This window comes from Scyliorhinus canicula, chromosome 1, assembly GCF_902713615.1.
Source record: "Scyliorhinus canicula chromosome 1, sScyCan1.1, whole genome shotgun sequence".
In the NCBI taxonomy this organism is placed as follows: Eukaryota; Metazoa; Chordata; class Chondrichthyes; order Carcharhiniformes; family Scyliorhinidae; genus Scyliorhinus; species Scyliorhinus canicula.
Genome location: NC_052146.1, coordinates 297,154,468 through 297,175,414, shown reverse-complemented (window position 1 = coordinate 297,175,414; position 20,947 = coordinate 297,154,468). Strand labels below are relative to the sequence as shown.

At 49.3% G+C, this 20,947-nt stretch overlaps 1 protein-coding gene across 1 annotated transcript in view; it reads right to left on the bottom strand.

The window, feature by feature from the left end:
* Nucleotides 1–20,947, bottom strand: part of phf10 (PHD finger protein 10) — a 37,929-nt gene that overhangs the window by 12,064 nt on the left and 4,918 nt on the right. The window contains exons 4-8 of the mRNA XM_038815890.1: nt 17,789–17,872; nt 13,523–13,656; nt 10,743–10,892; nt 3,357–3,466; nt 1,194–1,350 (exon numbers count right to left, since the gene is read on the bottom strand). Of these exons, the coding sequence (XP_038671818.1) occupies nt 1,194–1,350; nt 3,357–3,466; nt 10,743–10,892; nt 13,523–13,656; nt 17,789–17,872 (635 nt within the window). The remainder of the gene's footprint in view (nt 1–1,193; nt 1,351–3,356; nt 3,467–10,742; nt 10,893–13,522; nt 13,657–17,788; nt 17,873–20,947) is intronic.

Sequence of the window (20,947 nt, the reverse complement as noted above, 5' to 3'; positions counted from 1 at the left end):
TCGTGATAGAAACTGGGCAGCATGGACCAGCTGGGCCGAAGGGCCTGTTTCCATGCTGTAAACATCTATGACTCTATGATTGTTTCCAAAGGAGTTATGCTTTTCATATTCATAGAATTCATCGAATTCCTACTGTGCAGAAGGAGGCCATTCAGCCGATCAATTCTGCACCTACCCGCCGAAAGAGCATACCACCTCGGTCCACTCCCCAGCCTCAATCCCGCAACTCCATCTAACCTGCACATCTCCAGACACTAAGGGGAAATTTAGCGTAGTCGATCCATCTAACCTTTGGACTGTGGGAGGAAACCGAAGCACCCGGAGGAAACCCATGCAGACACGGGGAGACTGTGCAAAGTCCACACAATCACCCAAGGTCGGAATCGAACCCAGGCCCCTGGCGCTGTGAGGCACCAGTGCTAACCACCGTGCCACCCCTGAAAGTTTCCGAAAATGTAATCAAGCATTTTATATGAGCACCATAGGCAGATAGATAGATGAATATCAGCATGGCAACTTTCCAAAAGAAAATAAATGCCTGATCGAGTGATGATTTCGATTTAAAAAGCACAAAAATTTGCAAAACGGCTTATCAACGAGGTACGACCTTTAATGAGATCTTATCTTCAAAATTAGAAACTGACTCAACTTAGTTACAGCAAACCCATTTAATAGGAACCCCTTGTCTGATGAGACAAACGCAGTTATGAAGTTCAAAACAGGAGTCGCAGCATCGAATAATGAATGTTGAATAGATGAGAAAACACCTCTACTATCTGACCACTGGCACAAAATTAATTCTGAACATTAAGAATGGGTTTAAAAGTCAAGTTTTCCACTTACTAGGCCGCTGCCATTAACTGTAGCAAGAACCTCGTTCGCAGCGTTACCGTACGAGGTTCTGACGTCACATCACTGGCTGCTAGAAGTTGTGTGCAGATGTAATAATATAAATTATTCCTAATATTTATACCAATAGTAATAGCATTATTCTATACACTTAGCCAAAGTACACACTTATTTGCTACACACTTAGCAGAAGCAGATTGTATCGGACTAGAATGGAATTTGATTCGGTCTTTTTGTTAATCCATTTATACAATATACACATTCGTGCAGAATAGGCTGGGCTTTTTTAAATTTACAGAAACAGAGATATAAGTACCGTCCAGGTTCTTCAGCTGGTTTCTTACCGATAAGCCTTTGTCTTCCTTCCGCTCATCTTCACCGCGCCCATCTTCTGCATCGTCAGAGTCTCCATCACTGTCGGGTGCTGGCAATTCTGGGTCCAAAGGTGGTTCGTACAAGGCTGTGTTTACAGGCAGGTAACGCAGCTCATTGGGGGAATACCTAGGTAGATAATTAAGCACCACTGTAATTTGACCCAATGCTCGCCATTTTGCAAACATTTTATTTTCCTGTATGTCACCTCCTTGGGTTTTAATTTGTGCGAAACATCCGACCAAAATACTGCAGGTTGTCAGAAGAGCTCTCTCGGACAGAATTCGCGTTTGTCTCTCGGTATCTGTACAATTCTGACCCTGTGCTTACGAATTTGACTACAGGACTAGATCTTAGATCCATTGTCCTTTTGACAGCCTCGGGAAACCTGGAAATCAAACAGCTGGGGCAGAATTCTCCGACCCCCTGCAGGGTCGGGGAATTGGCCGGGCCCAAGTCCTGCCGCTGTCAGGCCTCTCCCGCCGACGTGGTTTAAACCACCTCTGTGCCGGTGGGAGCAGGCGACGCAAGCGGGCCCCGGGGGGTGCCCCCATGGTGGCCTGGCCCACAATCGGGGCCCACCAATCGGCCGGCGGGCCTGTGCCATGGGGGCACTCTTTTTCTTCCGCCGCCACCATGGCCTCCACCATGGCGGAGGCGGAAGAGACCCCCTCCACCACGCATGCGCCGGTGGTGACGTCAGCGGCCGCTGACGCTCCGGCGCATGCGCGGACTCATGCCGACTGGCGAAGGCCTTTCAGCCAGCCCTGACGCCGATCGGCGTGGCGCCAAAGGCCGTTGGAACCCCTTGTCTGATGAGACAAACGCAGTTATGAAGTTCGGATCCAGTCTGCCCCGAACTGTTAGCAATTTCACCCTGGGGCAGACAGGGCCTCGGAAGTACATCTGCCTTTGCCTCAATTAAGACCTTTAAGTTGCCACTTAAGGGCCGTTTCCCATCGAACCTCAATTCTTAGTCTGGCAGGTGGCAGATCAGGGAAAAAAACAGGGAGGCTACATCAGAAGCCCACTTCTAACGACGGGTACCCTCCAATGAGGGCCCGGACTCCTCCTGATCTTTCTCGCCCCCTAGCCTATCCTCCAGGATCCCAACCACCCTACTGTGACCCACCCAGGTATATCTTACCCTCCCCTAGCCAGGGACCCAGCAATTAGCCTCAATGTCCTGACACTTCGCGCCAGACACCTTGTACAGTGCCTCTTCTGGTCACTGCAGCGCTGTGCCTGGAGAGCTCCCTGCCAATCTGATTCGCCAGCAGCTCTCCAAGGTGGACTTATTCCCATGAAGGACAGAAATCCCGCCTGTTGCCAATCAACGCTCGTTCGAGGATAAAATGGCAGCCGGCCTATTGGAGTCAGCGGGGATGTGTTCCCCACTGAACCACCAGACAATGAGGGCTGAGCCCCCACCATCTGAAAAATACAAGCCTGCGGACCTAATCTAACTTAAGTTTATGCTTGATCAACATTTACCCATCAACCAAAACAGATTAACTGGAGATTCATCTATTTTCCTGTTTGAGACACCCTGCTGTACGCAAATTAGTTATAACGTTGCTTACATGTTAACAGCAACTGCCCTTCAGAAGAACCCCTTTGTGATGTCCAGAAGATATGTATGGTGCTACACATATAAATGTTCCTTCATTATTTTTCTGTTATTTGTCAACTGTCGTATTTATTTTAAAAAAAATAAATTTAGAGTACCCAATTCATTTTTTCCAATTAAGAGGCAATTTAGCGTGGCCAATCCACCTGCCCTGCACATCTTTGGGTTGTGGGAGTGAGACCCACGCAGACACGGGGAGAATGTGCAAACTCCACATGGACAGTGACCCAGGGCCGGGATCGAACCCGGGACCTCGGTGCCGTGAGGCAGCAGGGCTAACCCACTGCGCCACCGTGCTGCCCGACTGAAGTATTTATAAACAAATATATGATGGTTTTCTGAAAACATAAAGAATACAGACATGAAAATGTTCCTTTACAAGTTGCACTTTTTGTAAAAATATTTCACTGTGCAACCAAAAGTAAAGAAGGGAGGTAGGGGGCCTAGCGGTAAAAGGCTCTTTTACACAGGGTTTTAAAAAAAAAAATCAAGTTTTTCTTTTCACCTTTTGTAATATTCCTGAAACTGGCCTGGTATCAGAGCAACCGGATAAGCCCCAACTTTTGTCCTCTCTGGTGGAAGAACTTTGTATTTTCCCTGTGGCACCTGGATTACCTGAATTGGGGGGGGGGGGGAAACAAAACAGAAATGCTGATTCCTCACCCTATGTTACTTAGGTTTGAAAAAATAAAGGCATTTTCCACATAAAATAAAATAAAATCCTTGAGCAAAAGCCGAGACCGACCACTCTCTACCCCTTCGCCAGGAAATCGAGAAAGGGCTGCCACCGCCGAAAGAACCCCTGTACCGACCCCCTCAGGGCAAATTTCATCCTCTCCAACTTGAGGAACCCAGCCATGTCGTTGACCCAGGTCTCCGAACTCGGGGGCCGCGTATCCCTCCACTGTAACAGAATCCTGCGCCGGGCTACTAGAAACGCAAAGGCCAGAATGCCGGCCTCTCTCGCCTCCTGCACTCCCGGCTCCGAAGCTACCCCAAAGATCGCGAGCCCCCAGCCCGGCCTGACCCTAGACCCAACCACTTCCGACAAAATCCCCGCCACCCCCTTCCAAAACTCCTCCAGGGCCGCACATGCCCAAAACATATGGGTGTGGTTTGCCAGGCCACCCGAACACCTCCCACACCTGTCTTCCCCTCCAAAAAACCGGCTCATCCTTGCCCCCGTCATGTGAGCCCTGTGCAGCACCTTCAGCTGAATTAGGCTGAGCCGTGCGCAAGAGGAGGAAGAATTCATCTCTCCAGGGCGTCCGACCACGTCCCATCCTCAATCTCTTCCCATTTCGCTTTGAGCTCATCTACTGAGGCCTCCTCCTCCTCCTGCATCAGCTGGTAGACAGCCGAGATCTTCCCTTCCCCGACCCACGTCCCCAAAAGCACCCTGTCCTGCACCCCCCTTGGCGGCAGCCGTGGAAACTCCACCATCTGCCTCTTAACAAAGTCCCTGACCTGCATATACCTAAAAGCGTTCCCAGGGGGGAGGTTCCACTTCCCTACCAGCTCTTCCAGAGTCGCGAACTTCCCATCAAGGAAGAGGTCTCCAAACTGTCTGATGCCTGCCCTGTGCCAACTCCCAAATCCCCCGTTCTCCCTGGCGCAAAACGGTGATTAGCCCGTATCGGGGCCCAAACTGAGGCCTTCACTTCCCCCCTATGCCGCTTCCACTGTCCCCAGATTTTAAGGGACGCAACCACCACCGGACTCGTGGAGTACTTTGCTGGGGGGAGTGGAAGTGGGGCCGTCTCCAAAGCTTCCAGACTCGTACCCCCACAGGACGCTACCTCCAATCTCTTCCATGCGTCCCCCTCCCCTTCCGTCACCCACCTGCGAATCATCGCCACGTTCGCCGCCCAATAATATCCATACAGGTTGGGCAGTGCCAGGCCCCCTACCTCCCTTCTTCGCTCCAAAAATACCCTCCTTACTCTCGGGGCCTTCCGCGCCCACACAAACTCCAGAATCGACTTATTCACCCCTCTGAAAAAAGCCTTCGGGATCAATATGGGGAGGCACTGGAAAAGAAACAAAAACCTCGGGAGCACCGTCATTTTAACCGACTGGAACCTGCCCGCCAACGAGAGCGGCAGCGCATCCCACCTCCTGAACTCCTCCTCCATCTGCCCCACCAGCCGCGAAAAGTTAAGCCTATGCATAGCCCCCCAGGTCCTAGCCACGTGGACCCCAAGATACCTAAAGCTCCTCTCAGCCCTCCTCAACAGGAGTTCCCCTATCTCCCTCTCCTGACCCCCCCCGGATGCAGGACAAACAGCTCGCTTTTCCCCACATTGAGCTTATATCCCGAAAAGTCCCCAAACTCCTCAAGTATCCTCAGCACCTCTGGCATCCCCTCAGCCAGGTCCGCGACATACAGCAGCAGATCATCTGCATACAGCGACAACCGGCGTCCCCCCCCCCCCCCCCCCCCCGCACAATCCCCCTCCAAATCTTCGAGTTGCTCAGCGCTATGGCCAGGGGCTCAATTGCTAACACGAAGAGCAGGGGAGACAAGGGGCACCCCTGCCTCGTCCCTCTGGAAAGCCGAAAGTCCTCCGACCTCCTCCCATTCGTCACCACTCACCTCCGGGGAGCTGGACAGCAACCTCACCCAGCTAATGAACCCCTCACCAAACCCAAACCTCCGCAACACCTCCCACAGGTAACTCCACTCCACCATATCAAAAGCTTTTTCCGCATCCATGGACGCCACTATTTCTGACTCCCCAGCCACCGGCGCCATCACCATAACATTCAGGAGCCTCCGCACGTTTGCATTCAATTGTCTCCCCTTCACAAACCCCGCTTGGTCCTCATGAATCACCGTGGGGACCACATCCTCCACCCTCCTGGACAGCACCTTTGCCAACAACTTGACATCTACGTTAAGGAGCGAGATCGGCCTATAAGACCCACACTGAAGGGGGTCCTTGTCCCGCTTCAGGAGCAAAGAGATAATTGCCCTGGACATCATCGGAGGCAGAGCCCCCCCCCCCCCCGCTCCCTAGCCTCATTCAGGGTCCTCACCAGCAGCGGGCCCAGCAAATCTGAAAATTTCTTGTAAAATTCCACCGGGAACCCGTCAGGCCCCGGCGCTTTCCCTGTCTGTATGCTTCCCAACGCCTCTACCAGATCCTCCAACTCAATTGGGGCCCCCAAACCCTCCACCCGCTCGTCCCCTACTCTTGGAAACTCCAGCCTATCCAAAAAACGGGCCATCCCGCCTGCTTCCCGGGGGGTACCGCCCGGTACAGCCCCCCATAAAAGGATCTGAACACCCCATTGATGTCCTTTCCACCCAGCACCAAGTTCCCACCTGCATCCGTGGCTACCCCACTTTCTCTAGCTGCCCCCCGCTTCCGGATCTGGTGAGCCAACATCCGACTTGCCTTCTCCCCGTACTCATACACCGCCCCCTATGCCCTCCTCCACTGCGCCTCCGCCTTACGAGTGGTTAAAATGTCGAACACCGCCTGGAGACTGCGCCGCTTCCTCAGAAGCCCCTCCTCCAGGGTGTCTGCATATCTCCTATCCACCCTGACCACTAGCCTCTCCCTCTCGACCCTCTCCCCCCTCTCCCTGTGCGCCAGAATAGATATCAGCTCCCCTCTAACTACTGCCTTTAGCGCTTCCCAAACCATCCCAACCTGCACCTCCCCGTTGTCACTGGTCTCCAGATACCCCTCTATACCCCTACGGATCCGTCCGCACACTTCCTCCTCTGCCAAAAGCCCCACATCCAACCTCCACAGCGGGCGCTGATCCTTCCCCTCCCCCAGCTCCAGGTCCACCAAATGTGGAGCATGATCAGAAATGGCTATCGCCGAATACTCCGCCCCCACCAGGTCCAGGATCAGGCCCAGCATACGCCGCATGAAGCCCGCATCATCCCAGTTGGGGGCATAAACATTAACCAAGACCACCCACTCCCCCTGAAGTCTCCCACTCACCATCACATATCGACCTGCACTATCCGCCACCACTTTGGACGCAACGAACAATAGGCTCTTACCCACCAAATTTGCCACCCCACGGTTCTTTGCATCAAGCCCCGAGTGAAACACCTGTCCCACCCAACTTTTTCTTAGCCTCACCTGGGGCGAAATTCTCCAACCCCACGCAGGGTCGGAGAATCGCCCGGGGGCACCGATAATCCCGCTCCCGCCATGTTCAAAATTCTCCCACCCGCCATAAAACGGCATTCTTTAAATCCCGCCGCCCGCTGGCGCCGGCGGGATGCCATTATTTTTTGAGGCTTAATTATTCTCCGACCCGAATGGGCCAAAGTCCCGCCGACATGGCCACGGGTCACGTCGGCGAAAATCAAAGTTGGTTTATAACGGCGTCAACCATTGATGATGGTTGACGCCGTTCAGCTTGGAGGTGGGTGACAGGCCGGGGAGAAAGATAAATTACCTACTTCGAGTGCCCGGGGGGGGGGGGGGGTTGTGAAGAGAGAGAGTGAAATCACTTACATCGAGTGCCGGGGAGGAGGGGGGGGGGGGGGGGGGGGCTTGTTGGGGGTGTTGGGAAGAGAGAGAGATAAATCACTTACTTCGAGTGCCGGTGGGTTGGGGGGAGGGTTTGTGAAGAGAGATAGTAAAATCAATTACTTCGAGTGCCGGGGGTGGGGGGGGGGGGGGGGGGGGGGGGGGGGGGGGGGGGGGGTTTGTGAAGAGAGAGAGTGAAATCAATTACTTCGAGTGCCGGGGGTAGGGGTGGTGGGGGGGGGCTCTATTTATATCATGTTTCTCCGGGTGACGTTGATGATGTTGCCCGACGTCAACCGACACGCCACTTCCGCAGCGGGTGAAACTGACGCGTACAGTGTCACTCCGCTGCTGACCCTTTCGGGATGGGAGATTTCGGGCTGATAAGCGGGCCCCGACGCCTGAGTCACCAGCGCCGTTTTTGCCCGCCGGTCAAGGGCGTCACGATGTACTTCGGTGAATTTCGCCTCTGATCTGTAACCCTGAGGTGCGTTTCCTGGAGCAGAGCCACATCCGCTCCCAACCCCCTCAAGTGAGCCAAGACCCGGGATCGCTTCACCGGACCATTCAGCCCCCTCACGTTCCATGTGACCAACCGAACCTGAGGGGCCGTCCCCTTTCCTCTGCGCCGATCAGCCATAGCCCTTCCTCAACCCACCACTTGCCCAGGGAACCCTCCAAGCCCGCTCCCCACGGTGGCAGACCCCCCTCCCAACCCCCCCATCCATTCCATCACCTTCACCATCCATTCCCTCACAGTCCCTGCAGCAACAACCCGGCACCCCCCCCCCCCCCCGTCCAAACTCCCACAACCCCCCCCCCCCCCCCCAAAAGCTAGGGCCCCCCCCAGCTGTGTTACCCCCAACATTATGCTTCCGTGAGTCAGCTGACTTCTGCTGACCCCGGCTACTCCCACCATAACCACGACCCCCCCCCCCCCCCGGATGCTACACAGCCACCAATCCCTCCCTACCAGCGCCGGCCCCGCCCCCAATTCCTCCGGCGCGGGAAGCCCGCGCTTCCAACCCGAGCCCCGACCCTCGACCCCACACGTGGGAAAAAGACGGACACATGACCAATCGGGACCCCAACCTGCTCCCCAACCCACCAGTGGAAAAAACAAAAAAGGCACCACAATAAATATCCAACAGCCCCAAAAAACCCGAAAGAACCCAAATAACCATAACTAAAATAGCGAAAACAAACAGGAAACAACCATCAGCAAACACAGCCCATATAGGCGAAAGGATACCTAAGAGGGCAAAGCCTCCAAACAAAGTATATTTCCCTCCAGCCCTCAGTTCGAGTCCAAGTTCTCAGCCTGGACAAAAGCCCAGGCCTCCTCCGGAGAGTCAAAATAGAGCTGGCAGTCCTTGTACGTGACCCAGAGGAGAGCCGGCTGTAGAAGGCCAAACTTCACCCCCTTCCTGTGGAGCATTCCCTTCGCTCGATTGAAGCCAGCTCTTGTCCTCGCCACCTCCGCGCTCCAGTCCTGAAAAATCCGAACGTCCGTGTTCTCCCATCTGTTGCTCCTTGCCTTCTTCGCCCACCTCAACACGCACTCCTGGTCAACCAAGCGGTGAAAACGGACCAGCACCGCCCTGGGCGGTTCGTTCGGCCTGGGCTTCCGCTGCAGCACTCGATGGGCACCTTCCAGCTCAAGGGGACAACGAAACGACCCCACACCCATCAGCGAGTTGAACATTAGGACCATATAGGCCGCCAAATCCGAACCTTCCAGCCCCTCCGAGAGGCCCAAAATCCGTAGATTCTTCCGGCGGGAGCGGTTCTCCATCTCCTCCATCCTCGCCTGCCATTTCTTGTGCAGTGCCACGTGCGACTCCACTTTCACTGCCAGGCCCAAAAGCTCATCCTCATTCTCCGAAGCCTTGTGCCGCAGCTCCCGAATCTCCACGACCTGAGCCGTCTGAGTCGCCACCAGCTTGTCCAGCGAGGCCGGAAACGGCTCCAAAATCTCGGCTTTGAGCTCCTTGAAGGAGCGCTGAAGCAGCTCCTGCTGCTCCCGCGCCCACTGCTGCCACGCTGCTGCCGCTTCCCCGCCTGCCGCCAGCTTGCTTTTTCTGCCTCTCGCCGTTCTCCGAGGTAAAACCGATTTTTGGACCGCTCCACTGCGAGTCCAGTCCATCCACCGGCCGCTGGGCACACTGGCTGTGTTTCCCCCCCCCCCCCCCCCCCGGGGAAAAGTCGAAACAGCGCCGTTGCGGGCTCTTAACAGAGCCCAAAACTCAAAAAAAAGGGGGAGCTGCCGAACGTGCGGCTTATTTCCGCATTGCCGCCACCGGAAGTCCGCTGTTTTCAAATTGAGCACACATCGGGCAGGAGAGAGGAGGAGGCATCTGTATATTGGGAGGAGAGGTTTAGGGGCAATGAAGCCCTCAGCAACAGACATCCTCCTGGTCTTACAAAGATTATAAAAATCTGTGGGTCCCATTTTCTGACCTGTCAAGGCCTGCTGGCTGGGTCACTCAACGCCTGATACCAACAGAGCAGATCATGCCTTTCAAATTTATCCATACAAAATAGCATTGTTCTCTAACAAGGGGTGGGATTCTCAAGGCCTTGAGAAACAAGGGGTTAAGAATCCTCCGCACCTTCAGGGGATAGGCCGGCGCTGGCGGGGTTGGCACCGTGCCAATTGGCGCGGAAGTGGCTTGGCGCAATGCCAACCGGCGCCGAAGGACCTTCGCCGGCTGGCGCAATTTGGCGCATGCGCGGGAGCGCCAGTATGTACTGGCATCATCCCAGCCGCCGACCGGCACGGCGCGATTCCCGTCCCCGCTAAAATCCCTGTGCCGGAGAATTCAGCAGCCGGCGAGGGCGGGATTCATCCCCCCCCCCGGCGATTCTCCGGCCCGGCGGGGGATCGGAGAATCCCGCACAAGGTCTCTAACAAGAGTCGGACCTAGATTTAGATACTTCTGTAGAGCCCACATACGACACACCAAATTTGAGGCCTGCATGAAAAACATGTTTTAAGATCACTCTCCCCCCGTTTTATTCCGCGGATTAAGTACTATATTTATGCTGCATGAATGGGTGCGAAACATGAGCTGTAACGATCTTGCACCAGTGCTGGAGGTTTCTTTTCTTCACCCCTCCCCTCCGCCAAGGGGCAGAGAGGGGGGACAGGATTCCAGACATATATTATCGCGCCATTTAATCAAAGTGTTATTAATTAACCAGAATAGGAGAATATCAAAGTTAAAGTCTCCACAAGATCAAATTGGAACCCAAGAATGTTTCCCTACGTTTTAGATATGTAAGTTATAATCATAATCAATAGATGTGTCATAAATTATGGTCGGTCAGTCGCTTTTGCACTTTAGGATTCCACTTACGTTTGAAACTATCTGTGGCATCCACCTTACCTGTGTCTGCAAGTCAAAATAGGCTCGCCTTTCCTCCATCCGCTCCCTGTTGAAATTGCTGTTGAACTCTGCCGCTTTCTTTGCAGCTTTCTTGATGTATTCTGGAACTTTACTGGGCTCAACCTTTTGCGTGTTCTGCAACTGCATTTGCTGCACACAAAAAAACTTCAATTAGTTTCAAATATAAATGCTAAAACAACCATGCTTCAGAGACTCACTACCGAATAATTAACAAATGTCTCAATCTTGAACCTTCATGCACTTTCACAGACTTATTGCAAAAATATGTTTTTAAACAAATACGTGATGATAAGGTAAGATACAGAGAAAGGGCAGCCTCGAGGGAAGCATTGTACAAATTTTCAGAGTGAAGCGAGGTTGGACAGTTTCAGCTTCCAATTTGACAAAGTACATGAGCATTAAACTGGTAATCCCACTGAAAGAGACCAACGTGAGTATTTCATTAGCCAGCAGTAATGTTCTTCACCTTGGGAGGGCAAAGACAAATCCAAATTACACAAATTTAGGCATTTGAGGTTGATCATGGGAGAGTGAATCTTGAGATTAAGCAATTCCCAAATACTTTTGGATTGTAGATATGGAAAAACATGTTAACTTTCAAAAGGGAATTAGATCTAAACGCGAGAAGGAAACATTTGCAAAGCTATAGGGTAAAGGCAGGAGAGTGGGAGTAATTGAATAGCTCTACCCTTGTTCACAAGGCTGAAAGGACTACATCCATGCCTTATGATCCTGCATGCCGAAATATAACTTTTGCATTGCTCAATACACTTCAATTCCAAGTGGAGGCATCAATAAAATGCAGGATAAATTGGGTTTTTTTTACAATTACAATGTAAACAAAAGTCAAAAATGTTCTTCAGTGTACACAGCTCCTATTTACTTTACACATTCAAAACACTTCAAAGCATTAAGCAATTTTATGACATTAACTCAATAGTAAAGGAAATAACCTGATAGCACACTTGAATCCCATTATCATAGACATAGAATTAGACATACAATTTACAGTGCAGAAGGAGGCCATTCGGCCCATCGGGTCTGCACCGGCCCTTGGAAAGAACATCCCCATTTAAACCCTATCCCCAGAACCCAGTAACCCCACCCAACCTTTTTGGACACAAAGTGCAATTTAGCATGGCCAATCCACCAAACCTGCACATCTTTGGACTGTGGGAGGAAACCGGAGCACCCGGAGAAAACCCACGCACACACGGGGAGAAAGTGCAGACTTCCCACTGACAGTGACCCAAACCGGGAATCGAGCCCGAGACCCTGGAGATGTCCACTGTGCTCCCGTGCCACCCCTATATATATATTTATATATAACACGGTCCACATGATGAAACCGTGTTCCCGGTGACATCCTATTATAGAAGGATCCCAACGTACTCCCTCCTGTGAGCCTCGTCAGCCTTTGTTTTTAAAGCTCAAAACTGCAGAGAGGAGAGAGCATTAGCACTTTCCTTTTAGAACATTCCAGCAAACTGAGAAGTTCGGTCACAACTTTTCAGCCATGGTGACATGTTGACATCCCCACAAGATAACATTGGCACAGGGCTATAATATCCTGTGTTAAGCTACATTAAATGGCCAGTGAATAATTAAGAATGGTTTCTGCTCTTAGGGACCGCATGGTGGCGCAGTGCTTAGCACTGCTGCCTCACGGCTCTGAGGATCCGGGTTCGATTCAGGGTCACTGTCCGTGTAGAGTTTGCACATTCTCCCCGTGTCTGCGTGGGTTTCACCCCCACAGCCAAAGATGTGCAGGGTAGGTGGATTGGCCACGCTAAATTGCCCCTTAATTGGAAGAAAAATAATTGGGTACTCTAAGTTTATTTTTTAAAAAGAATGGCTTCTGCTCTTAAAATATTTTCAGGCAGAAAATATTCCAGTCGCTCATACATCTTAAAAATATCTACTGAACTCTTGAGAAAAGGAAATCCAATAAATAGAATAAACTACCATTTCATACTGTCATAGAATCCCTGCAGTGCAGAAGGAGGCCATTCTGCCCATCGAGTCTGCACCGAACCTCTGAAAGAGAACCCTAACTCGGCCCAATCGGGCACCCTATCGCCATAACCCCACCTAGGGGCAATACAACATATGCAATCCACCTAACTTGCACATCTTTGGACTTTGGGAGAAAACCAGAGCATCCAGAGGAAACCCATGCAGAGGTAACCTACGCAGAGAATGTGCAAACGCCACACAGTCACTCGAGGTCGGAATCAAATGATGAGGCAGCAGTGCTAACCACTGTGCCACCATGCCGTTCCTATGATTCTGTGAAAAGGGAATCCAAAAATAGAATAAACTATCAATTAACGCTGCGATTAAGAATTTTGGACGGCACGCTTCAGAGTATGCAGGAAATAAAATGATGTGGAGATGCCAGCGTTGGACTGGGGTGGGAACAGTAAGAAGTGTTACAACGCCAGGTTAAAGTCCAACAGGTTTGTTTTGAATCACTAGCTTTCGGAGCACGGCTCCTTCCTCAGGTGTTGTCAGACTTCTTACGGAAATAAAATGGGCAGTGCTTTCAGCCCTTATAGACTGGAGGTGTGGAGTGGGGGGAAGTCAGCAGTATATGTATTTTTCTGTAACACAAAACAATGATCTAAACATCATGGCACAGCTTTGAAATTGTCAGGGTTGTGGGAGTGGGGAGATTGTAGATGGTGAAAGAGGTTTCAGCTTTATACATCATATGTACAGGTTAAGTCCAGTTAAACCGTCACGCGCCCAGTACTGACCGAGTATTCCTTGTAGCGATCGGTGATCTGCTGCCGCTCCCTGTCCTGTAGAACCACAGCATATTCAGCATATTTGGTTGGGTATTCCTTGATCATCAGATCAATAACTTCATCACTTCTCAGAGCAGTTAAACCTAAAACAGAAGTGTTTATTCTTTCAAAGTACATAGCGGGGATCACAGTGTACTCCCTCCCGTCAGCCTTTGTTTTGAGTACTCAAAACTCCGCAAAGAAGAGCGCCTCGGCACTATCCTTTTAGAACATTCCAGCAAAGAGACAAGTTAGATCTCAACTCTCTGGCCAACAAAGGCCAAAGTTATGCTGACAAGCTGAGGATCCCTTTCCTGCAGGAATGTGAATTTGATAATCAACTAGTTGGATTTTCCACACTATTCCAACAAGATAACGTTCGTGCAGTTACGCTATTCTGTGTTAACCTGTTTTAAATGGGACGTGAGGGGTTAAGAATGATTTCACTTTTGATAATATTTTTGACAGAAAATTTTCCAGACTCATTGCGTCAAATACAAAAAAAGATTAAGCCTTTTCTCCAAGTACGGGTCTATAATTCGGACTTTCATGTTCAAAAACCCATTGGTGAAATATCCGTGCACACAGAGCACCGCAGGACAACCACATCTCAAAACGTCAGTCACAATAGTTACTGCCTTTAAAAGATTGGTTCTATAGACCAAAGAACATACAGTGCAGAAGGAGGCCATTTGGCCCATCGAGTCTGCACCGACCCACTTAAGCCCTCACTTCCACCCTATCCCCGTAACCCAATAACCCCTCCTAATCTTTTTGGACACTAAGGGCAATTTAGCATGGCCAATCCACCAAACCTGCAAGTCTTTGGACTGTGAGAGGAAACCGGAGCACCCGGAGGAAACCCACGCACACACGGGGAGGACGTGCAGACTCCGCACAGACAGTGACCCAGCAGGGAATTGAACCTGGGACCCTGGCACTGTGAAGCCACAGTGCTATCCACTTGTGCTACCGTGCTACCCCTATAGATGTAGTAAAATCGCAGTTTTTCATTTAAATTTAACTTTTGGGAGTCCAAGATGGACCCTCGTCATACTGAGTTCCACACTATAGCGAGCTACAATATAGTGGGTCCCAGCTTGTAATAGAATTTCTATTGTCAATTTAGAATTGTGTCACCTAACACCTCAGGTGGATGAAACGAGAAACCACATCTAATGCTAATCAATTTTTTAAAATATGGACAGATTTCATACAAGTAACCCATTTTTATTTTTAAGGATTGTCCATTTCAATTCTCTTGCTAAGATTCCAATTCAATGACCTGATCCAACCCATTTAAATATCCTTTCTCTGGGTCAAGCAACATGATTCAAATATAGTTGGTGATCATACCGTACAAATGAACAGGATATAGGTTATTCAGCCCATTGAGCTTGTTGTACCACCCAACTGGCTGATCTGTACTTCAAAATTCATCACTCTTTTGATACCCTTACATCATAAAAGTCTGCTGACTTTCAACTGACCCAGCAGCCACAGGCTTTCAGGGGAGAGAATTCCAGATTTCCACTGCCCTTCTTGTCAAAACCAACATGCGGATTTCACTCCGAAATGGTCCTGTTCTCATTTTGAGAACGTAGCCTCTTGTTCTTCCGCGTGTTCTCTGCATCTGCCCGTCAAACATTTTAAGCTTTTCAATTCTTGCAAACGCAAAAGGAAAGCAACCCAGGTTTTTGCAAACTAGCCTCAATTTAACCCCTTTTAAGTCATTGTATAATTCTGGTGGATTGGTGTGGTACTCCCTCCCAAGGCCAACATGTCCTCCCCAAGGTCCGATGCCTATAACTGAATGCTGTTAACTCCAGACTCATAGAATTCACAGTGCGGGAGGAGGCTATTCGGCCCATCAAGTCTGCACCGGCTCTTGGAAAGAGCACCCTACCCAAGCCAACACCTCCACCCCAACCCCATAACCCAGTAACCCCATCCAACACCAAGGGCAATTTTGGTCACTAAGGGCAATTTAGCACGGCCAATCCACCTAACCTGCACATCTTTGGACTGTGGGAGGAAACCGGAGCACCCGGAGGAAACCCACGCACAGACGGGGAGAACGTGCAGACTCCGCACAGACAGTAACCCAAGCCGAGAATCGAACCTGGGACCCTGGAGCTCTGAAACAATTGCGCTAACCACAATGCTACCGTGCTGCCCGAGATACTCATACTCCAGATGGGTTCAATACAACTGAAGGATCACTTCCTCACATTTAAATCGCAATCCTCTTGAAACAAAGGCCAAAATATCATTAGCTGATCATTTACAGACTGTATTTGCTTCAAATAATTTGCTTTCTCCACTTTCAGCTCGAAATGCAGTTTGAAGGAGGCTCGACTTAACCTCATAACATATGTATCATACTCAGATGGGAACGGCATTTTAGAACAAACTACAGCTGGCTTTAAGTTTGTAATGCATTACCACTAATTTGTAATGGACCACCACTGAGCCAATCCTGACAAGCTAGATTTTTCTCACAAAGCCAGATCATGTTAGTATTCCAGATCCCACATTTGGATTGGAGATTCCTCTCAGATCCATTTTGATAATTTTTTACCGAATTGTTTGCAGACAGAAAATTTAAGAAGACATGTTATTATTTTTTTTAAGTCACAAGTAGGCTTACATTAACACTGCAATGAAGTTACTGTGAAAATCCCCTAGTCGCCACATTCCGGCGCCTGTTCGGGTACACGGAGGGAGAATTCAGAATGTCTAATTCACCTAACAGCACGTCTTTCAGGACTTGTGGGAGGAAACCAGAGGAAACTCACGCAGACACGGGGAGAACATGCAGACTCCGCACAGATAGTGAACCAAGCCAGGAATCGAACCCGGGCCCCTTGCGATGTGAAGCAACAGTGCTAACCACTGTGCTACCGTGCCACCCACTTGACATACTGCCATCCAAAATAGGAGAAGGAGTAGAGTGCAGCAGGTAAATCATCCTGAACCTCAACTGTGTGCTTACTGGTGATTCTTCCTAGTTACTATTGACTAGAGGATGGAATATTTCCCTTCTTCCAAGTAGTTATGGAGATCAGAGGATTACACGAAATATGGCTGTTTCGGTGCCATATTCAGCCCAACCAGTCCACGCCAGTGTTCATGCTTCACTTGAGCCTCCTTCCATCTCTTCTCATCTAAATTTACCATTGTAATCATCTATTCCCTTCTCCCTCGAATGCTCGTCTAGTTTCCCCTTAAATGCATCTAAACTATTAATTTAATTTTTTTTTTTTAAAAAAGAGTATCCAATTCTTTTTTTCCCCAATTAAGGGACAATTTAGCGTGGCCAATTCACCTACCCTGCACATCTTTCTGGGATGTGGGGGTGAGACCCAAGCAGACATGGGGAGAGTATGTAAACTCCACACGGACGATGACCGGGGCCGGGATCCAACCTGGGAGCTCGGTGCCGTGGGGCAGCAGTGCTAACCACAGGGCCACCATGCCGCCCTTCATCTCAACTATTCATTGTAAACTCCTGGGGAAGCAAGTTCCACTTGCCTGGATGAGTGCAGTTCCAAAAATGCTCAGGATGTTTGACACCATCCAGAATAAAGCAGATTGGCAATCCATCCACAAACATTTACTTCCTCCACCACCAACACACAGTCGCTGCAGTGTGTACCATCTACAACAGGCACTCCAGAACCTCACCAAACCTTTTTAAGCAGCACCTTCCAAACCCACTGCCACTGAGGACAAGAGCAGCAGATACCTGGGAACCCCACCACCTAGAGGTTCCCCCTCCAAGTCATTCACCACCCTGACTTGAAATATATTGCTGCTCCTTAACTATCGCTGGGGCAACATCCTGAACTCCCTCCCTAACAGCACTGTGGACGTACGTACACCACATGCTCCACTCAATCTCCTTCAATCCTTCCTCAACTAATTATCAACATACTCATCTCTTCCCTTCTACCTCACATGCTTATCCAGATTTAAATGCATCTACACTATTCCCCTCAACTGCTCCCTTTGGTAGCGAGTTCCATATTCTCATCACTCTCTGGTTAACAACTTTTCTTCAGAATTCCCCCATTTGATTTCTTGATGACCACCCTACATTGATAATTTGATTTAATGTTTACATTCATACATATGTATTAAAATATAAAATTTAATTTGATTTAAGTAACTATCTCAGCCACACACGTTAAACAGAAGGTCAGTGGGGTGACTTTATAATGCAAGACAGCTTACCTAAAGTGCACTGGGTTTCTGTGATAACATTCATCTCCCTCAGATATAGTTTTTCTTTGTGAGATAGATCACGTCGTTCCAGATCTGGCAAAGAACATGTTTCACTTGTTTTAAGGAATTAAACGATCAATACATGGCAGCTCTTCAATAGCTACACCTTCCTCACAATATTGTCCATCAGTCAAGCACAGGCAGAAAATACCTGTAGTCAGTAATTCAGCTAAATGAGTCGTACTCAACAGAAAACAAAAATAATTAACCAACATCTAATGCTTCTTACAAATCAATTTTTTTTTAGGTTAAGTAGGGTGTTGGATATAAAAATAGAGAACACATCAAACAGTAAAATCCAGCAAAACAAGTTCAACAACTTTGGAAAAGTTGAAAACTCAAGAGCAAAATGTGTTAGACCAGTCCTGGTGCACTCCTCCTTATGCCTCACCAAGACTATAGAGAAGCCAAAAAGGATTACTGTGAGTGTTAGGGTCTGGTATTCGATTCCTGGGCTATAACATTCAGTATCTGACTCAGACTCACACTGAAGTAAGCTGAAGTCAGACTGTTGACATATGGCAACAGCCAACACTAAGTGGCTCGGTAACATACAGGCAGCCCGTCCCAGTGGGAATGGTGCGGGCTGGGAGACAGGGTTAAGATGGTGCAGGGGCGGGTGGAGATTGTGCCACATTCACAATGGATTCCCATCTCACTATTTTAGCTAAGCCTGAAGTCAGACAAAGAAACACCACAGATCCAAGTGGGTAAGGGCCTCATATAAACGGTAAAGATACGGGGCAATTATATCAATGGAATACGATCATTTTAACCATAAACCCGACTAAGCGCTCAAACCTGCCAGCAAAAACTGTCAGCACCATGGATCCTGGCCACATATGGTTGAGGTAAGTCATCGTTTTTTAGTTTTAAAGGTTCCTTGTGGCAGGACTGCTCCACCAAGTCCCTTAAGGATACTTTGTGCCTTTCCTACCCCAGGCTCACAAGTGCAGACTTTCCTAACTTCCCCAATTCCTTATCTAACTTGTTGCAGACCATTTTTGTGGGCTCTCAGCATCAGGCCGACAGTGTCCCCCCATCCCATCCCTTCCCCTATCCTCGTGAACACAGCTCATGGCTTCAGTCAGTGTCAGTAAAGTTGGTCCTCATGCTCTGGGAGACCCGAGGAGTTGCAGCCCATGTTCCTGACCCAAATCGGTGCAGTGGTGCGATTTACTGAAAATAACTGTCGTCTCACACCCATGCAAAGATGGATCTCTAACAGTATAAATGGCACCCAGGAGAGGAGGTTGCAGCTTTGATAACGGAGAATTCTTAGAAACATCTCAAAGGCTAGAGGTGTCAAGTCTAACTGGAGAAATGTCCAAGCTACAGGTGATCCATCAGCTCCAAAGGGGCAAAAAGACATACAAGTATTCAGAGTCAAGAGGAGGATCCGTGGCACAATTGACTTCCTGTGTATTTGTGCACAGAAGGGTTTCTGTCAGAGGGCATTAGTGATGCTGTAGGTATGGACATTACAGTTTCTAGAGATTATGAAGCTCCATCTAATGCAGAGGAGTGCAGCACAGACAGGGCTGTATTACAGAATGGTGACGCCAGATATGGCAACTTACATGTCTGCCGATCCAAATGCAAAGCATAAAATTTACTGTATATTCACAATTACGCCATGGTCTTTAAAAGTGAATTCAAAATTGCTGAAAAAAAGAGAAATGCCATCAAAGCTTTCCGCCTTGCATTCATCAGGACAGCTCCCAAGAAATATCCAACAGTAACGGGGGAACAACAATTTATGCAACAGTTAACTGTTCCATGCTGCATGCCCCATGGCAACATCTCTACCAATCAGAGTCCACTTGCCAACCATCAGCACTCTTCTTGTGAAGTATAAATGCCAGTACTGTTGGGATTTACTTGCGAGGTATGCCACTGAGAGCAAGACGACAAGCTTTGGTAGCATTGCTCTTTTTATCAGCAATACTCATGATTTGTAGTACCAAACGACTGTTTATAATTCAACACACAAACCAAACAATTTCTACACCAAGGATACAAAGCAAAATATTACAGGCGCTGGAATTCTGAAAAAACAAGTAAAGCTGGAAAAACTCAGGAGGTCAGGCAGCATCTATGGAGACAGAGTTAAAGTTTCAGGTTGATCACCTTTCATCAGAACTGAAGAAAGATGGAAATGTAATAGGTTTTGAGCCAGTGGAAAGTTTTGGGGGGTGGGGTGTAGAGAATGGGTGGAGGGAGGCAGGAAGGACAAAGGAAAGGTTTGTGATAGGATGGAGGGCAGGGAAGATTAAATAACAAAATATTTCATGGCGCAATAGGGATTCTCGGCTTGGATCACTGTCTGTGCGGAGTCTGCACGTTCGCCCCGTGTCTGCAAGGGTTTCCTCCGGGTGCTCCGGTTTCATAGAACATTGCAGCGCAGTACAGGCCCTTCGGCCCTCGATGTTGCGCCAACCTGTGAAACCAATCTAAAGCCCATCTACACTATTCCATTATGTTTATCCAATGACTATTTAAATGCCCTTAATATTGGCGAGTCCACTACTGTTGCAGGCAGGGCATTCCACACTCTTACTACTCTCTGAGTAAAGAACCTACCTCTGACATCTGTCCTATATCTATCTCCCCTCAATTTAAAGCTATGTCCCCTCGTGATAGCCATCACCATCCGAGGAAAAAGGTTCTCACTGTCCACCCTATCTAATCCTTTGATCATCTTGTATGCCTCTATTAAATCACCTCTTAACCTTCTTCTCTCTAATGAAAACACCCTCAAGTCCCTCAGCCTTTCCTCATAAGATCTTCCCTCCATAGCAGGCAACATCTCCTCTGCACCCTTTCCAATGCTTCCACATCCTTCCTATAACGCGTCGACGAGAACGGCATGCAATACTCCAAATGCGGCCGCACCAGAGTTCTGTACAGCTGCAACCTGACCTCATGGTTCCGAAACTCAATCCCTCTACCAATAAAAGCTAACACACCATACGCCTTCTTAACAACCCTATCAACCTGGGTGGCAACTTTCAGGGATCTATGTACATGGACACCGAGATCTCTCTGCTCATCCACACTACCAAGAATCTTACCATTAGCCCAGTACTCTATTCCTGTTACTCCTTC